The 18,678-nt window shown below is 45.9% G+C and overlaps 1 protein-coding gene across 2 annotated transcripts in view; it reads right to left on the bottom strand.

The window, feature by feature from the left end:
- Positions 1–565: 565 nt before the first annotated feature.
- LOC143942906 (uncharacterized) overlaps positions 566–18,678 on the bottom strand; it is a 42,054-nt gene continuing 23,941 nt past the window's right edge. For both annotated transcript variants that reach the window (XM_077464326.1, XM_077464325.1), the window contains 2 exons: positions 4,949–4,992; positions 566–1,531 (listed from right to left, as the gene is read on the bottom strand). In XM_077464326.1, coding sequence (XP_077320452.1) covers positions 1,475–1,531; positions 4,949–4,992 — 101 coding nt within the window. In that variant the 3' untranslated portion in view covers positions 566–1,474. The remainder of the gene's footprint in view (positions 1,532–4,948; positions 4,993–18,678) is intronic.

Genomic DNA, 18,678 nt, shown 5'->3' with positions numbered 1-18,678 from the left:
TTACCGCGGCACAATCTGTCCAAAAATGTGGCATCTGCTCACACCTGAGTGACTGACAGCTCTGTCCTGTCTATTGTCACTGGCTACCATGAATGAACAGCATCGGCTGTTATTACAAGGAGCTGGAGGGGACGTCCCCATCCCCACACAGCTTCGCCCAGGTCTCCCATCCCACCCGCAGACCTGAGCCACCAGCCAGCTGGCCAGAAACCCGAACAAAGCCGATTTTGCCTTTGATCAGGTCTCTGATGTAGAAAACTGTGTCACTTCCGGTTTACTGGGTAGCCAACAGCGCCATTTAAAAAAGAAAGCAGAATTTAAAAACGCTGATCTTGGCAGGGGAGGGTGTTTTTACAGTTGGGGGGGGGGTGCCAGATATAGGATGGGCCCTGGGTGCCAAATGTTCTAGGTATGCCCCTGCTCTGTGGTGGACTGATATGTGGTAGCCTCATTTTTTCAACTGTTAGAGCAGTAAGGATGTAGAACTCCCTTCCGCAATCTGTGGTTTTGGCAGCAAATTTAGCTGATTTAAAAACAACAAATGGAGAGGCGCCTCTGGGTGCAATAGTTTTATACAACAAATTTAATAAGCATCAATATATGCACTCACATGTAGAAGTAGGTAAACAGGCATGGTATATAAGTCTCGAGTGACGTTTTCCTTAACACTATATTCAGTCCATCTCTCCAGGCTGATAATCACTTCCATATGATGGTAAGGCCGGCTTCGTAAGGCGACCTCAGAGTGAGACTTGAAGCGCAGGATACAGGTGGCTCAAGCGGATGTCGTCATCAGCAGTGGGCGCGTTTCGTGAGCATGCGCACTTGGTTGATATCTCAAGTCTCGCTCCTTTTTCAACAGTATAACCTTAGCTGATTTTAAAAACTATTAGATGGGCATCTTATTTCTACACAATATACAGGGATATGGGAAGTGGTAGTGACATAAATACATGCACACACTCACAGGTTGAAGTGGATGGACTGGCATCTTTATTCAACCTTACCAACTATGTAATATACTTTGTGCTATGGCCCCTCTCACATAGATTTGGCTTGAAACTGTTAAAAAAAAAATATGTGTATCTGTATGGTAATGTAGAAGTGTCTTTCAAAAATTGTCCTTGAATTTTCTCTGTGTATAATAAAAATTGTTATAGTGTATTCAATTCTAAGTCTCTTCTTTATCAGAAACCAACTTCCAAACCTAAAAGATATCTTTATTGTTGATTAATCTTGCATATGCTTTCTATGTGTCTTGATGGACTTGTGTCTTTTTTCAACCTCACCTACTATGTAACTATGTATATTAGCAATAATACTTATCTTACAATTTAGAAAACAAACAATAAAATAAATGTAAAATAAAATAATGGTACAAGTAATCTCCAGGTCCCTTTGTTTCAAATCCACGGAGAGTAAATCTTGGACTTTTATGTTCCCAACACAAGTTCTTGGAGCCTGTAGGGTATTCTTACACTTGGTTTTCACTAAGTATGTGAGGATTTAATTCCGCATAAACAATTTCACCCTACACAAAGCAAAAAGCAATATATTAAGGTGATCATGTAGTCAAAACACACATATAAGGACTTCTCATGGGTAGCATGTATCAAGTAGAGTCTACGTTGGGCATTACTCTACACTTGAATACAGTTCATTGATGAACTATGATTCCATGGTTTCCTTTAAAGCCAACTATATTACTCTCACGTACAGCAAAAAATAATGTACACATTACAAAGTTTAAAGTGAAGTCCAGATAAGAATTACTTGGTAACTACCAATACTCCAAAGACATGCATGTAGGTTAATTGGCTTCTGTCCAAAAATTGGCCCTAACATATGAATGGGGACCTTGGATTGTGGGCTCCTTGAGGGTAGGGACCAATGTGAGTGTGCAATGTACAGGGATAGGGACAATTGTAGACACTCACTCAGGTTGAACTGGATGGACTGGTGTCTTTATTCAACCTTACTAACTATGCAACTATGCAACTAAATACTGTTGGACTAGCTTAGATCTTCTATAGAAAATATCAACGTATCCTTGAATATTTTTTTTTATATAATTCTCTAGACCAGGGGTCTCTGAACTACAGCCCGTGGGCACAAATTACGGGATAAGTTGTTACAGGCGGCACCGGCATTCTAACTGTGGGCACCCGGCAGTGACTTCACAGCCGGGCACCCACTGCGCATGCGCGAGCGGCGCTGCGTGCCGTGATTGGCCGTGCAGTTGACAGGTGGGAGGGGGCAGAGCTGAGCCCTTCCTGTGCTGAGGGGAAGTGACGCCAAGAGCCCAGCCACTGAAGGAGGCAGACTACGAGGGACCCCCTAGCAACAGGCATTTAGAGATGAGTTAAAAAAAAATCCATTTATTTTTTTTATTTATTTTTTTTTGGAATTTTGGTGATTATTTATTTTTTTATGTGCAACACCACTTTATTAATGCATTTAAATGTAATACATTTTTTTCCAAAAAAAAATGTTTTTCTGGTCTGCAAACATTTGTAAAATACAATGTGGTCCTTGTACAGAAAACTGTGAGACCCCCTGCTCTAGAAGGCAATGAGCAGTGGTAGAGCTGCTTTGGCATCTGTGGGCATTCTGCCTGTTCATTAGGAGTTTCTCTATTCTTCTTATCTCTATTCATTGCACTGTATATGCTGTATGGATAGGCCATTACATTTTTTTAAAAAACAATTTCCTGTTTCTTCTACGTCAGGACCACTTTGCCAGTATAGTGCCGGTGTTGTGACATATACAGTCCGGCCATCGAAAAGTGTCCACCCCATACTGCTCAGGCACAGCGGTTGCGCAGTACGGAGCAGAAGGAGAATCAGAAAATCTCCAAAGATGAACGGCGCCTGCGCCGTGAGTCGAGGTGCAAGCCCCACCATCCAAGTGGACATAGGGCTGCACATATTAGAGGGCCCCCTTGTGGGCTCACTTCGCTCGCCACGCTACGGGCACGGCCTCACTTCGCTCTGCTCTTTTTATTCTAACTACAGTGGTGTGAAAAAGTGTTTGCCCCCTTCCTCATTTCCTGTTCCTTTGCATGTTTGTCACACTTAAGTGTTTCGGAACATCAAACCAATTTAAACAATAGTCAAGGACAACACAAGTAAACACAAAATGCAATTTGTAAATGAAGGTGTTTATTATTAAAGGTGAAAAAAAATCCAAACCATCATGGCCCTGTGTGAAAAAGGGATTGCCCCCCTTGTTAAAACATACTATAACTGTGGTTGTCCACACCTGAGTTCAATTTCTCTAGCCACACCCAGGCCTGATTATTGCCACACCTGTTCACAATCAAGGCATCACTTAAATAGGAGCTGCTTGACACAGTAAGGTCCACCAGAAGATCCTTAAAAGCTGCACATCATGCCGAGACCCAAAGAAATTCAGGAACAATTGAGAAAGAAAGTAATTGAGATCTATCAGTCTGGAAAGGGTTATAAAGCCATTTCCAAAGCTTTGGGAATCCAGCGAACCACAGTGAGAGCCATTATCCACAAATGGCGAAGACATGGAACAGTGGTGAACCTTCCCAGGAGTGGCCGGCCGCCCAAAATGACCCCAAGAGCGCAGCGACGACTCATCCAAGAGGTCACAAAAGACCCCACAACAACGTCCAAGGAACTGCAGGCCTCACTTGCCTCAGTTAAGGTCAGCGTTCATGCCTCCACCATCAGGAAAAGACTGGGCAAAAATTGCCTGCATGGCAGAGTTCCAAGGAGAAAACCACTGCTGAGCAAAAAGAACATCAAAGCTCCTCTCAATTTCTCCACAACACATCTTGATGATCCCCAAGACTTTTGGGACAACATTCTGTGGACCGATGAGACAAAAGTGGAACTCTTTGGAAGGTGTGTGTCCAAGTATATCTGGCGTAGAAGGAACACTGCATTTCATAAAAAGAACATTATACCAACAGTAAAATATGGTGGTGGTAGTGTGATGGTCTGGGGCTGTTTTGCTGCTTCAGGACCTGGAAGACTTGCCGTCATAAAAGGAACTATGAATTCTGCTGTCTACCAAGAGATCCTGAAGGAGAATGTCCGACCATCTGTTCGTGTACTCAAGCTGAAACGAACTTGGGTTCTGCAGCAGGACAATGATCCTAAACACACCAGCAAGTCCACCACCGAATGGCTGAAGAAAAACAAAATGAAGACTTTGGAGTGGCCTAGCCAAAGTCCTGACCTGAATCCTATTGAGATGTTGTGGTATGACCTTAAAAAGGCCGTTCATGCTTGAAAACCCTCTAATGTAATTGAATTAGGACAATTCTGCAAAGATGAGTGGGCCAAAATTCCTCCAGGACGCTGTAAAAGCCTCATTGCACGTTATCGCAAACGCTTGGTTGCAGTTGTTGCTGCTAAGGGTGGCCCAACCAGTTATTAGGTTTAGGGGGCAACCACTTTTTCACACAGGGCCATGATGGTTTGGATTTTTTTTCACCTTTAATAATAAACACCTTCATTTACAAATTGCATTTTGTGTTTACTTGTGTTGCCCTTGACTATTGTTTAAATTGGTTTGATGTTCCGAAACACTTAAGTGTGACAAACATGCAAAGGAACAGGAAATGAGGAAGGGGGCAAACACTTTTTCACACCACTGTATATGTCCACTTGGATGGAGGGGCTAGAACCTGGACTCACGGCGCAAGCGCCGTTCATCTTTGGATATTTTCGGAATCTGCTGTTCTTTTTTTTATTTTTATTTCTATACACATACTAGCTATTACACACCATGTTCTTTGATTCAGCAATGACCGTTCCTCCTCCACACACAGTGACATGATTGTCAGGGGTGAAAACTAGCTTTAGTCTTCAGCACTGTTTTTGTTTCTCCTAGTGAAGTAAATGGTCTTATGTCATGCAGGCATACAGTAGGATTATTATGATTATTTAATCAAATTTAGCTGTGAACATACCTCATCCTTAAAGTCCCAGCTTCTGCAGGCATTTAGCTTCTGACCTAAAAATTATAAGCAGACACTGTTATCATTTTATTTTATTTTAAAAAAAATTTTTGATTTTTTTCATGCCCTCAGTTTGCAGTGTCATATTGGAACAACTGCTCTCTCTTGTGGTCACAGCGCAGCTCTATATGTAGAGCAAAAAATCTCAATATAGAATGATTTAAAGCGTTCTTGTTGAAAATCCTCCTACGCGCCTTCCTTGGTGGAAGTACTGGAGCTCTGCAGGAGATTTGACATACAGTTCAATGCTTGTGAGTATATGTATGTATATATATATATATATATATATATATATATATGTTTGATGTGATGTAATTAGGGCTGTCTTTAAGGCAGTGCAAAAGGGGCAGCTGCCCCGGGCCCACTCATTATTGTGGGGCCGAAAGCAGCTGCCCCTTGAGCCCACTCTGCCTGAAAATGGTTGACAAGTGGATTTGGGAGGGTACAAGAAAATGTTTGCCCAGGGTCAAATTAATATTAGAGACGGCCCTGGATGTAATGCATATGTATATATATATATATCAATGTGCACAACTATTCGCCTCCCTAAAGTCAATACTTTGTAGAGCCAACTTTTGCGGCTATCACAGCTCCAAGTCGCTTTGGATAAGTCTCTATGATCTTGCCACATCTTACCACAGGGATTTTTGCCCATTCCTCCTTGCAAAACTGCTCCAGCTCCTTGAAGTTAGATGGTTTGTGCTTGTGAACAGCAAACTTAAAGTCTAATCACAGATTTTCTATTGGATTGAGGCAGGGGCGTTGCTAGGTGGCAAAAGGACCAGGGGCTTCAGCTCAGAGTCCAAGCCGGAAACGGGGGGGGGGGGGGGGGTGTTGTATGCGATGCAGGTTTTTTTTGGCTGGGCCGTGACACTGACGGTAGTGACTTACATACACTAACCTACCTACACTGACGGCAGTGACCTACCTACCTGACCTACCTACACTGATGCCATCATTGTAAAAAAAAAATTTGTGACACTTTTTAGTAGGCGGAGTTGTGTTTTAATCAGGGGGTGGGGCATGCGGTTATAGGTGTGGCATAGGAAAAGGATAAAATGCGGCCAAGTATGGGTGGGGTTTACGTAAAATAGTGGGCATGGCTTACATGGGGTGTGGCTCAAAGGGGTGTGGTTAGTGTCTGAGATGAATGCGGGATGGAGAGGGAAAGGGAAAGGGGGGGAGGGATGGAGGGACAGCGCCCCCCAATCCTACACCACAATAACAATATGTGTTTTCCAGAGTTTGACAATCAGCAGATACAGATACTCCAAATACCTGGTGTTAACACTTCAATCATCCCGGCGCTATGATTGTTATGGTGTCAGGATGATTGAAGCGCATTATTTCTATTATTACATTGTAATATAAAATGAAATCATTCAACTCACCATAATGCCGAATCAGTGGGAGCCATGAGCGCGTCACTAGCCACGTTGCCTGCCACTAGATGCCCCCTCAGAGCAGCCTTCCTCACATCTGGTGTCCATCACCGGAGCCTTCCTCACATCTGGTGTCCATCAGCAGAGCCCCTCCTAACATCTGGTGCCCCTCTGACATCCAGACTCTGATTGCACCCCTCTGACATCCAGACTCGGTAGCACCCTCTCTGACATCCACAGATTGGCCCCCTCTGACATCCCATCCACAGACTGGCCCCCTCTGACATCCCATCCACAGACTGGCCCCCTCTGACATGACATCCCATCCACAGACTGGCCCCCGACATACCGTTGTTCACATTGCCGTGCGGAGACTAACTTTGAACTGTGGCGCCACCCACTGCACTTTACAAACACACGCTGGCAGCGGGGGTGGGTGGCACCACAGGTTCTCTATTGAAGACCAGGTTCTGGTCTTCTTAAAAATGGCGGCCGGCGGAGACATTGACTCCACCGGCCGCAGACCTCTAATTTCCCGGACAAAATTAATTCGGGACACATGTCCTAATCCCGGGAATGTCCCGGGAAATTCAGGACCTTTGGCAACTATGACTGATGATAGTGACCTACCTACACTCACCTGCCTGACCTACATACACTGGACATATACATACACTAACGGTAGTGACCTACCTACACTGACTTGCCTGACCTACCTACACTGACATTTACATACACTGACCTACCTACACTGACATTAACACACACTGACCTACCTACACTGACATTAACCTACACTGACCTACCTACACTGACCTACCTACACTGACATTAACACACACTGACCTACCTACACTGACCTACCTACCTGCCGTTCGCGCTCCTTCTCTCACTATTTTATAATTACTAACCCCCACCAGTTCCCACAGCGCCGCACTGCGCATGAGCGTGAAGGAGCGTCGGCGCCGCCGCACTGCGCATGAGCGAGAAGGAGCGTCTGCGGCGCCGCACTGCGCATGAGTGAGAAGGAGCATCGGCGATGCCGCACTGCGCATGAGCGAGCGTCGGCAGGCGGGACGTGTGATGTCGATACAGTCACATGCGGTATCGACGTCACGCGTCCCGCCAGCCGGCGCTCGCTCCTTCTCACTCATGCACAGTGCGGCGCCGCCACGCTCCTTCTCGCTCATGCGCAGTGCGGCGCCGCCGACGCTCCTTCTCGCTCATGCGCAGTGCGGCGTGGTGGGGACTCGGGGCTAGTAATTATAAAATAAATGTACCATACTCTGGGTTTTTCAGGGACACATTCGGGGCTTCAGCCACTGCTAGCCACCCCCTACCGACGCCCCTGGATTGAGGTTTGGGCTTTGACTAGGCCATTCCAACACATTTACATGTTTCCCCTTAAACCACTCAAGTGTTGCTTTAGCAGTGTGCTTGGGGTCATTGTCCTGCTGGAAGGTGAACCTTCATCCTAGCCTCAAATCACACACAGAGTGGTACAGGTTTTGTTCAAGAATATCCCTGTATTTAGCACCATCCATCTTTCCCTCAACCCTGACCAGTTTCCAAGTCCCAACTGCTGAAAAACATCCCACAGCATGATGCTGCCACCACCATGTTTCACTGTGGGGATGGTGTTCTTGGTAATATATTTGTAGAGTGAAAACAAACAGACCACAGAAAAAAGCTTACCCAATGGTACATATGGGGGGGGGGGGGGGTTTGTTAACTTAGCAAATATCCTTGGTTATTAGCTTAGTAGCAAATATCCTCGTTGGACCTAATTGTCCCCCCCCTTCCTCAAAAAGTAAACCAAGAGGGGTTGTCAATAATGCCTGTGGGCTTGCATACCTACAAAAAATAATCATAGAATTGCCAAAAGCCGACCAACCTTAAACTAACAAACAAATAAACCCATATAAATTCCAATATATTTACCCACAAATGGATCGGCGTTGTCCGGTCAGAGGCATGTAAGTGTTGCTCAGCCCTCTACAGCTGATGAAATTAAATAGCCCGCTGGTCTGTAGGTATTGGCCATCTGTAATCACGTGTAAGGAAGTACAACGCTCCATATGAGGGGGGCGGGTTGTTATCCAGCATAATCAGGAACAGCCCTGTCGCATCATTGCAATGGCCGCCGCTCATTGTGATCCAAAACATCCGCATTTCCGCACGGACAAGTCATCCTGAAGCGCAGCGTGAAGGGCGGAAGTGACGTTGCATCCCATACGCAGACAGCGTATAATGGAACGCTACGTCCCGGGCAGAAGTGACGTCGTATCTCCCACCTAGACAACATCTTTACTGTTAACTATCACTTGACCAATACACCCTCTTGATACTTATCTCCTATCTCACATGTGGTGCGGTGTGTTTCATGTTGGCTGTAGGTGTTTAGACCCCACACATGTTTGGGTTGATGGTGGCTATATTTCAAAGTACTGCTATATTCAAAAGCACTCTCTACCACTAGCTGGCTACCCCCTTACATATAGGTTCATTTTGCGACCTATGGAGGTTGTCTATTTCACCTTCTTATTTGCTGTTTTATTTTTTGGTTTAGAAATGGTGGATTTTGAAGTGGTAGTCTATTGGTATCTTCCAAAAAGGACAGCATTTGGCGACAATACACCATTTGTTTATTAGAATATGATGTCGTGAAACACACCTTGGTGTGTTCTCAAGTACATTCATTATACATGCGATTTACCAGGTGGGCCTCTGACGATGTGATAGGAATATTGTAATTTTGATATTATTTTAAAAAAAAACTTTTTTTTTTCTTCCCCCCCCATCCGTTGCACTTTTATGTGGTTCTAAATATGGGTTTTTATGTTGTAAAAATACTATTATGCCATCAAGTTTTTGCTCTTCAGTCTTCACCCCTGATGAAAGTTCTGTGACAACAGCAACTGGAAACGCGTCGGGTGTGAGTCATATAGGAGAGTATTTATTATAATTGTCTATTGGTTGGCCTATTGTAACAACCTACGTGTTTGTATATTTGTAGATATGTATCAGAGATATTGTAGGTCTGCATGTCTCTTTTTTATTCATATTTGTCCATTAACTATTAATAAAGTATATACATGTTTTAATTGTACTCTGGTGTTGGTGGTCTTCCAAAGTCCCATCCAAGGGGTTTTTTTTCTTTTAAATTTAAAAAATGACAGGCAGAGGAAAAGGCAGGCCCTTCCGCAGGGGTGGTAGGGGTAGGGCAGGAGCAACAGGCTTGAGCTAAAGTGGCAAATTGCAGAAGGTGCGTGCGATTACGTCAAAGGACGCACCAGACTTGAGTGGCTCACTCAGCCTTACTCTTTTGCACCCTCCTCATCCTCTCGATCTGCACCCTCTTCTTCACTCTCTGCTGTGTGCACCCCCAAAGACACTACCACCAACACAGTGCCTACTCCGAGATCTCCAATTACAGCGGTGGGGAAGGTGACGTCGATGATGACGTGTCTAGTGATGTCACGTGGGTTCCCACAAGAGAGGAAGAGGAGGGGAGTTCAGAGGGAGATATGGACCAGCAGATAGGGAGGAGAAGCAGGAAGAACTTACATTTCACAGGAGGGACAAACCAGACTGCTAATGTATCAGGAGCGAGGCATCAACCATGTACGGTCACATCTAGCGCTCTCAGGACGCCGGTACATGGCTCCGCAGTGTGGGCTTTTTTTAACGTGTTCGCTGCTGACAATAGTGTTGCCATCTGCAATCTTTGCAGTCAATGCATAAGTCGCGGTAAGCCCAACACTCACTTAGGGAAGACCGCCTTAAGAAGGCACATGAGCTGCCATCACCGAGCTCAGTGGGAGCAACGGAACACACAAAGCCACACTCCAGGCTCTCACTGTCCAGCCTCGTCTTCTACTTCTCCTTCTTCTCTATCCTGACAATTGTCCTCCACTCCACCTTCCATCATGCCATCCTCACGTTTTTCTGGAAAAAGGCAGGCTTCCGTGGGCCAAATGTTTGAGCGTAAAAAAATGATGACGCCGGATAACCCTCTTGCCCAGCGGTTGACGGCTGGCTTGTCAGAACTGATAGCCCGCCAACTACTGCCAAATAAACTGGTGGACTCGGCGGCCTTTCAAAAATTTGTGGCCATTGGAACACCACAAGGGAAGGACCCAAGAAGGAAGTATTTCTCACAGAAGGGCATCCCAGAGCTATAAGGCCATGTTCAGCGGCAAGTGAATGTATCTCTGGCACACAGTGTCGGTGCCAAGATACATCTGACCACAGACACGTGGTCTAGCAAACACGGGCAGGGAAGGTATATCACTTTTACTGCCCACTGGGTGAACCTTCTGACGGCCGTCAAGCATGTAACCCGTGGCACCCATGTAGATTTGGTTTTACTGCCACGGATTGCATGCAGGCCCAGCTCTTCTTCTCCTCCTCCTACTCCATCCTCCTCCCTCTCCTCCTTGGCTGACTCCTCCTTTTCCGCTGCTAGTGTCTCTTCCGCTGCACCGCCCAAGCTCCCCAGAACCTATTCGACATGCCAGGTGAGACGTTGCCATGCTGTGCTGCGTCTGTTGTGCCTGGAAGCCAAGAGCCACACTGGCCCTGCACTCCTTTCAGCTTTGCGTTCACAGGCAGATCAGTGGCTAACACCGCTCAATTTGACAGTTGGTAAAGTGGTGTGTGACAACGGTGCCAATCTGCTTAGCGCATTGAAACAGGGCAAAATTATGCGTGTGCCATGCATGGCACAAGTCTTAAACTTGGTCGTGCAGCGATTCGCTGTCAAATACCCTGGGGTCCAGGACATCTTGCGGCAGGCAAGGAAAATCTCGGCCCATTTCAGAAGATCTTACACGGCCATGGCTCGCCTTGCTGACATTCAGCGGCGACACAATCTGCCGGTCAGACGTCTTATTTGCGATTGCCCGATGTGATGGAACTCAACCTTCTATATGATTGATAGGCTGCTCCAGCAGAAACGTGCAGTTAACGTTTACCTGTACGAACTCTGTGGCAGAACAGGTTCTGGGGAGCTTGGGTTTTTTTCACAGCGCCAGTGGCTGCTCATGCGTGACGCATGCAGACTTCTGCGGCCATTTGATGAGATCACCAAACTGGTCAGTCGCAGCCATGGCGCCATCAGTGACATGGTACCTTATGCCTTCTTTATGGAGCGTGCATTGTGTCGTGTCATTGATCAAGCCATGGAGGAGCAGGAGCAGGAAGATGAGAAAAACGCAATGCTGGATGAATTCCCGGGGGGGCTATTCTATCTGAGACAAGTCAACAACAGGAGTCTGAAGAGGAGTCAGAGGAGGATGGTGCCGGGGCGGATGAGGAGGACCAAGAAGAGCATGCTTTAAACCTTTCTGGGATCCCTGTTGTTGTGCGTGGATGGGGAGAGGAGAACAAGGAGGACAACATTATTCTGGATGATGAGCAGGAGCCAGGCCACCACACCGCTTCCAGTTTAGTGCAAATGGGGGCCTTCATGCTCCAGTGTTTTAACAGGGACCCCCGTATAAAAAGCATAAGGGTCAAGGACCAGTACTGGGTGGCAACGTACTTAGACCCCCGTTACAAAGGCAAAATGGCGGAAATGTTACCACCGTCACAGAGGGCTGTCAGAATGGAGCACTTCCAGGCCTTGCTTTGAGAAATGCTGCATTCTGCTTTTGTGTGAGCTGGCAGAGGAGCAATTCCCACTCCCAGAGAAAGAGTTGCGGGTACCAATCCAACAGCGCCTGCAAGAAGAGGGCGGTTTGAAGATGTGTTGGTGACTTCTGATATGAGGTCATTCTTTCAGCCGACCCATCGACAGTTCTCATCCAGATCCAGCATCAGGGAAAGCCTAGACTGACAGGTGTCCGACTACATCGGGTTAACGGCCGATGTGGACGCTCTGAGGAATGATGAACCCTTGGACTACTGGGTGGGCAGGCTTGACCTCTGGCCAGAGCTTGCCCAATTTGCAATGGAACTGTTGGCTTGCCCCTCATCCAGTGTCCTGTCCGAAGTGACCGATAAGCGCACTCGCCTAACTCACGACAGTGTTGACTACCTCACATTTCTAAAAATGAACGAGGCATGGATCTCGGAGGAATTCAACACATGTGACCAGTAGACCATGTATATGCATAACTCTATAAACGATTTATTTAATCGAGCACACAGACCTTTTTTCTACCTTTGGCTCACTTCCTTGTACAAAAAAAGCACACCGTGACTGTACTAAATGCCTGTACCCTCCTGTTTGAAGAGGTTAAGCGGTGTCATATTTTTGGGTCCCGCAGCGAGTTGCTGGTATCAGTGCTGCTGTCAGTGCTCTCTATCTCAGTGCTGGTGTCAGTGCTCTCTCTCTATCTCGGTGCTGGTGTGGTCTCAGTGCTCTCTATCATGGTGCTGGTGTGGTGTCAGTGCTCTCTATCTAGGTGCTGGTGTCAGTGCTCTCTATCTCGGTGCTGGTGTCAGTGCTCTCTATATCGGTGCTGGTGTCAGTGCTCTCTATTTCGGTGCTGGTGTGGTGTCAGTGCTCTCTATCTTGGTGCTGATGTGGTGTCAGTGCTCTCTATCTCGGTGCTGGTGTTAGTGCTCTCTATCATGGTGCTGGTGTCAGTGCTCTCTATCTTGGTGGTGTCAGTGCTCTCTCTCTATCTCGGTGCTGGTGTCAGTGCTTTCTATCACAATGCTGGTGTCAGTGCTCTCTATCTCAGTGCTAGTGTCAGTGCTCTCTCTCTATCTCGGTACTGGTGCTGGTGTCAGTGCTCTCTATCACAGTGCTTGTGTCAGTGCTCTCTCTCTATCACGGTGCTGGTGTCAGTGCTCTCTATCACGGTGCTGGTGTCAGTGCTCTTTCTCTATCTCGGTGCTGGTGTCAGTGCTCTCTATCACAGTGCTGGTGTCAGTGCTCTCTATCTCGGTGCTGGTGTCAGTGCTCTCTATCACGGTGCTGGTGTCAGTGCTCTCTATCACAGTGCTGGTGTCAGTGCTCTCTCTCTATCTCGGTGCTGGTGACAGTGCTCTCTATCATGGTGCTGGTGTCAGTGCTCTCTATCACTGTGCTGGTGTCAGTGCTCTCTATCACGGTGCTGGTGATCATCTCCTGCACCCTCTTCATAGCCTACCCTGACCTTTCCTCTCCTCCATTGCCTTCATGCGCTCCTGAGTCCTGAATTGTCAAAATTTCACAGATAAAAAAAGAATGCTTGTCGTTGTCGATCCCAGATTCACTTCATACTTTTGTTATGTCAGTGGCCATGTGGTGGGACTATGTGTTCACAGCTAGTAAGTATTTTGTGGCTGAAAATATGACCTGTATGTTTTTAATGTTCGCCTGTCATTGAAGTCAATGCGGTTTGTGGTTCGCAAACTTTTGGCCGTGTTCGCGTTCACGAAACGTCCCATCGGAAGTTCGTCCATCTCTACTGTCCACTACACTGAGAACTAGACTAACCACTATACTGAGAACTATACTGTCCACTACACTATAACCACTTCAGCCCCGGACCAATTTTCAGCCTAAGGACCAGAGGTATTTTTACAATTTCGCACTGCACTGCTTTAACTGGCAATTGCGCGGTCATGCAATGTTGTACCCAAACGAAATTTGCGTCCTTTTCTTCCCATAAATAGAGCTTTCTTTTGATGGTATTTGATTGCCTCTGCGATTTTTATTTTTTGCGATATAAATGGAAAAAGACCGAAAATTTTGAGAAAAAAATATATTTTCTACTTTTTGTTATAAGAAAAATCAAATAAACTCAATTTTAGTCATACATTTAGGGCAAAATTTATTCAGCCACATGTCTTTAGTAAAAAAAATGTCAATAAGCGTATATTTATTGGTTTGCGCAAAAGTTATAGCGTCTACAAACTAGAGTACATTTTCTGGAATTTACACAGCTTTTAATTTACGACTGCCTATCTAATTTCTTGAGGTGCTAAAATGGCAGGGCAGTACAACCCCCTCCCCCAAATGAACCCATTTTGGAAAGTAGACACCCCAAGGAAATTGCTGAGGGGCATCTTGAGCCCATTGAATATTTTTTTTTTGTCCCAAGTGATTGAATAATGACACACAAAAAAAAAAAAAAAAAGTTTACAAAAAGTTGTCACTAAATGATATATTGCTCACACATGCCATAGTTATATGTGGAATTGCACCCCAAAATATATTCTGATGCTTCTCCTGAGTACGGGGATACCACATATGTGGGACTTTTTGGGAGTCTAGCTACGTACGGCACCCCGAAATCCAATCACTGCCTTCAGGATTTCTAAGGGTGCAAATTTTTGATTTCACTCCTCACTACCTATCACAGTTTCGAAGGCCATAAAATGCCAAAATAACACAAAACCCACCACATGACCCCATTTTGGAAAGTAGACACCCCAAGGAAATTGCTGAGGGGCATGTTGAGCCCATTGAATATTTTCTTTTTGTCCCAAGTGATTGAATAATGACACAAAAAAAAAAAAAGTTTACAAAAAGTTGTCACTAAATGATATATTGCTCACACATGCCATAGTTATATGTGGAATTGCACCCCAAAATATATTCTGCTGCTTCTCCTGGGTACGAGGATACCACATATGTGGGACTTTTTGGGAGTCTAGCTGCGTACGGCACCCCGAAAACCAATCACTGCCTTCAGGGTTTCTAAGGGTGCAAATTTTTGATTTCACTCCTCACTACCTATCACAGTTTCGAAGGCCATAAAATGCCAAAATAGCACAAAACCCCCCCAAATGACCCCATTTTGGAAAGTAGACACCCCAAGCTATTTACTGAGAGGCATGTTGAGTCCATGAAATATTTTATATTTTGCCACAAGTTGCAGGAATATTACAATTATTTTTTATTTTTTTTGCACAAAGTTGTCACTAAATGATACATTGCTCACACATGCTATGGGCATAAGTCAAATTACACCCCAAAATAAATTCTGCTGCTTCTCCCGAGTACGGTGATACCACATGTGGGGGACTTTTTGGGAGCCTAGTCACGTACGGGACCCCGAAAACCAAGCACTGCCTTCCGGATTTAAATATAAAACGCTACCAAAAAAAACTGTTAGCGATCGCAGGGATCAGGCCTGACTCTGCGAACGCTGCAGTTATGTGTTTAGTGTTTTGTAAGTGACAGTGATCAATCGATACTGCACTTGGGTGGGCTGGGCGGAGGGGCAAAACGCAGGTGCTAGCAGGTATCTGGGCTGATCCTGCTAACAATGCGTTTTTTTGGAACCCTAAACTGCTGGTGATGCTAGTATAGATCTGATCAGATCAGATATTGATCTGTTCAGATTCTATACCACTACAGGAGGTGTATGCTTTGCGCGTGGGTGTTAGCGGTACTGGCCCCTACCTAGCGCTGCCTGGGGCGACGCAGACCCTGACCTTAAAACCTAACTGATATCACCCGCCGGGTGATCAGGGGGTTAAACCTTTATTGGGTAATAAATGGTGGGTGCCCTGATGCTATGAAAAGCAAACTAACCAGAATCACCTGTAACACTTATACAGTGATCACTGGTGAAAGGGTTAACTAGGGGCAATCAGGGGGTTCAAATTTTTATTAGGTAGTATATGGGGGTCCCGGGCGCTATATAAAAACCTGACGGGGTGCCTGTGTGTGCCTACGTGTTAGTGTAGTGTTTGGTGCACACTTACTTTCACTTCCCCTCGTAGTCCGGTCAAAAAGACCGCCCCAAAGAGAATGACATCACTTCCTCCCTGCCTGTGTTTACTATACACAGCGGGAGGAAGCTTCTCATTGGCCAGGAGCGATCGAGAGGGGATGGCCAGAAACCAACGGCCATCCCCTCATCCCGGATCGCTCCTGCAGCGAAACGGACCGCCGCATCCCGCTGGAAGGCGAGCACGTACATGTACGTGCTTGTGCCTGTCGGTGCCATTGCACCAACGTACATTGCCATGCGGCGGTCCTTAAGTGGATAATGTCCACTATACTGAGAACTATACCATACACTATACTGTCCACTATACTGAGAACTATACCATACACTACACTGACCACTATACTGTCCACTACACTACACTGAGAACTATACTGACCACCCTACTATACGTCTCTCTCTCTCTCTTACACAAATCTCACAAGGGAGTCTCACTCACCTTCTTGTCGTGGCCTGCATCGGTCCGGAGGATAGGAGGAGGAGAATGCCTTGTTTACACGGTCGGACATTCCGACAACAAAATCCATCAGATTTTTCCAGATGGATTTAGGCCCAAACTTATCTTGCATACACACGGTTGCGCAAAGTTTTCAGAAAGTCCGATCGTTCAGAATGCGGTGATGAACAACACGTACGATGGGACTATAAAGAGGACAGTAGCCAATAGCTTTTGTCTCGTAATTTATTCTGAGCATGCGTGTCACTTTGTCTGTCAGAATTGTCTATACGCGATCGGAATTTAAACAATCAAATTTTGTTTTTGGGCAAAATTTTAGATCCTGCTCTCAAACTTTGTGTGTCCGAAATTCAGACAGAAAAAGTCCAATGGAGCCCACACATGATCAGATTTTCCAACAACAAGATCCGATCGCACATTTTCCGTTGGAATGTCCGACTGTGTGTACAGAGCAGAAGACAGTGGACGGTCACATTTTTGCTCCTCTCCCCCACGTTCTAGCTGCCATGCTCAGTGTCCGGCCCGGTGCACTTTGATTGAGTGTATGGGGGGGTCATGTGCGTAGGCGGGACTTCAGGAGTGAACACGGACAGGCCAGCCCTATGCCTCACATGACCCCCATACGCCCAATCACAGGGTGCCGGACACTGAACATGGCAGCCGGGGCATGGGGGACACAGGGACTTAAAATTAGGAAGAGGCAACCAGTGGCGCCCCCCATAAATGTCGCGCCCGGGGCGACGGCACCCTCTGCACCCCCATGCTACGCCACTGGGTAAATGACACATAATGGGCTACTATGCGAATCATAGTAGCCCATCATGCTTTACCTTTGCAGGGAAATAAAGAGGAAGTAAAACCCACCATGGTTTACTTCCTCTTTAACCTCCCTGATGGTATGATTATGTCAGATTTTTGCATCTCAAAGTGGTACATTGTTTCGCATAGAAATTTGGAGTTTTATATTGTTGTGGTCGTTCCTCTGCTTATCTAATGCCGTGTACACACGAGCGGATTGTATGGCGTACTTAGTCCGTCATACAATCCGACGGACAATCCGGCGTACTTTCCACTGAACGGACTTGACCACACACGGATACACAAACAGTCCGTCGAAAGCTTGCGCGATGACGTGTACAGCACGTACGACGGGACTAGAAATAGGAAGTCCAAGACACAGCAAAGCACCCTTCCGCCGTGTAAATCCTTTCTGGGCATGCGCCATTCTTAGTCCGTCGAACTAGCATACTGACGACCGTATTGTCCGCTGAAACCAAACTACGACGGACAGATTTTTGGAAAAACCGAAAATCTTAGTACTCCGGACTGCACGCTGAAAAAGTCCGCTGAAGCCCACACACGAGCGGATTGTCCGCTGAAATGTGTTTCAACGGACTAAGTACGTCAAACAGTTCGACCGTGTGTACGCGGCATAATAGTTTTTTGAGTGGCCACGTGTCTTGTTAAACTCCCTTCCGAAAAAAACTTGTATCCCTATCATGGGGTCACCAATTTTTACATAGTTACATTGATCCAACTTAGACTAATGAACGTATGTATGTATGCATATACCATAACTGGGTGATCCCCGTGAAAGCTTGAAAATCACTGTAGTGGACATAACTAAATTTTCTCAATTAATGTAAAGCGTTCGCTGGACGAGGTGGACAGGCGAGGCAGTGACGTCACAATCTTCACCTCATACAATCAGAGAACACTAAGCAATTATTGAGAAAATGGAAAGTGTTCTCAGAATGGCGCCCGTGTCAAGTGGGTGACCCCCTGTATTTAGTACGCAGCAGTGTAGACGGTTGGCATGGGATCTGAGAACTTCCACGAGGATCCCACAGGTATGGCACATTCATACTAACACTGGTCCAAGCATTGGTCAATGTAACTATGTAAAAATTGGCATAGTCAAAATTCATTTATAAATCTGTGTATTCATTTTAAAATGATGACCATGCAGGACAAGTTAAATTATTTGCAAAAATATATGATAAGACAAAAAATATTGCTTTAAAAATATGATTACCCTTGCCAGCATTTGATCTCATCTGAGGGTTCCACTCTCACCTTATAGAACACGCTATGACATTTAAGGTTTTAACAGTGACCAAACCACTAGAGTATATTAAAATAGCTAGGCTAATGTGTGTGGTCAGA

This window comes from Lithobates pipiens, unplaced genomic scaffold (genome assembly GCF_037356315.1).
Source record: "Lithobates pipiens isolate NorthernLeopardFrog02 unplaced genomic scaffold, aLitPip1_a1.2 Scaffold_30, whole genome shotgun sequence".
In the NCBI taxonomy this organism is placed as follows: Eukaryota; Metazoa; Chordata; class Amphibia; order Anura; family Ranidae; genus Lithobates; species Lithobates pipiens.
The sequence above is the reverse complement of the archived record's forward strand: the minus strand, read 5'-3'. Positions and strand labels throughout refer to the sequence as shown.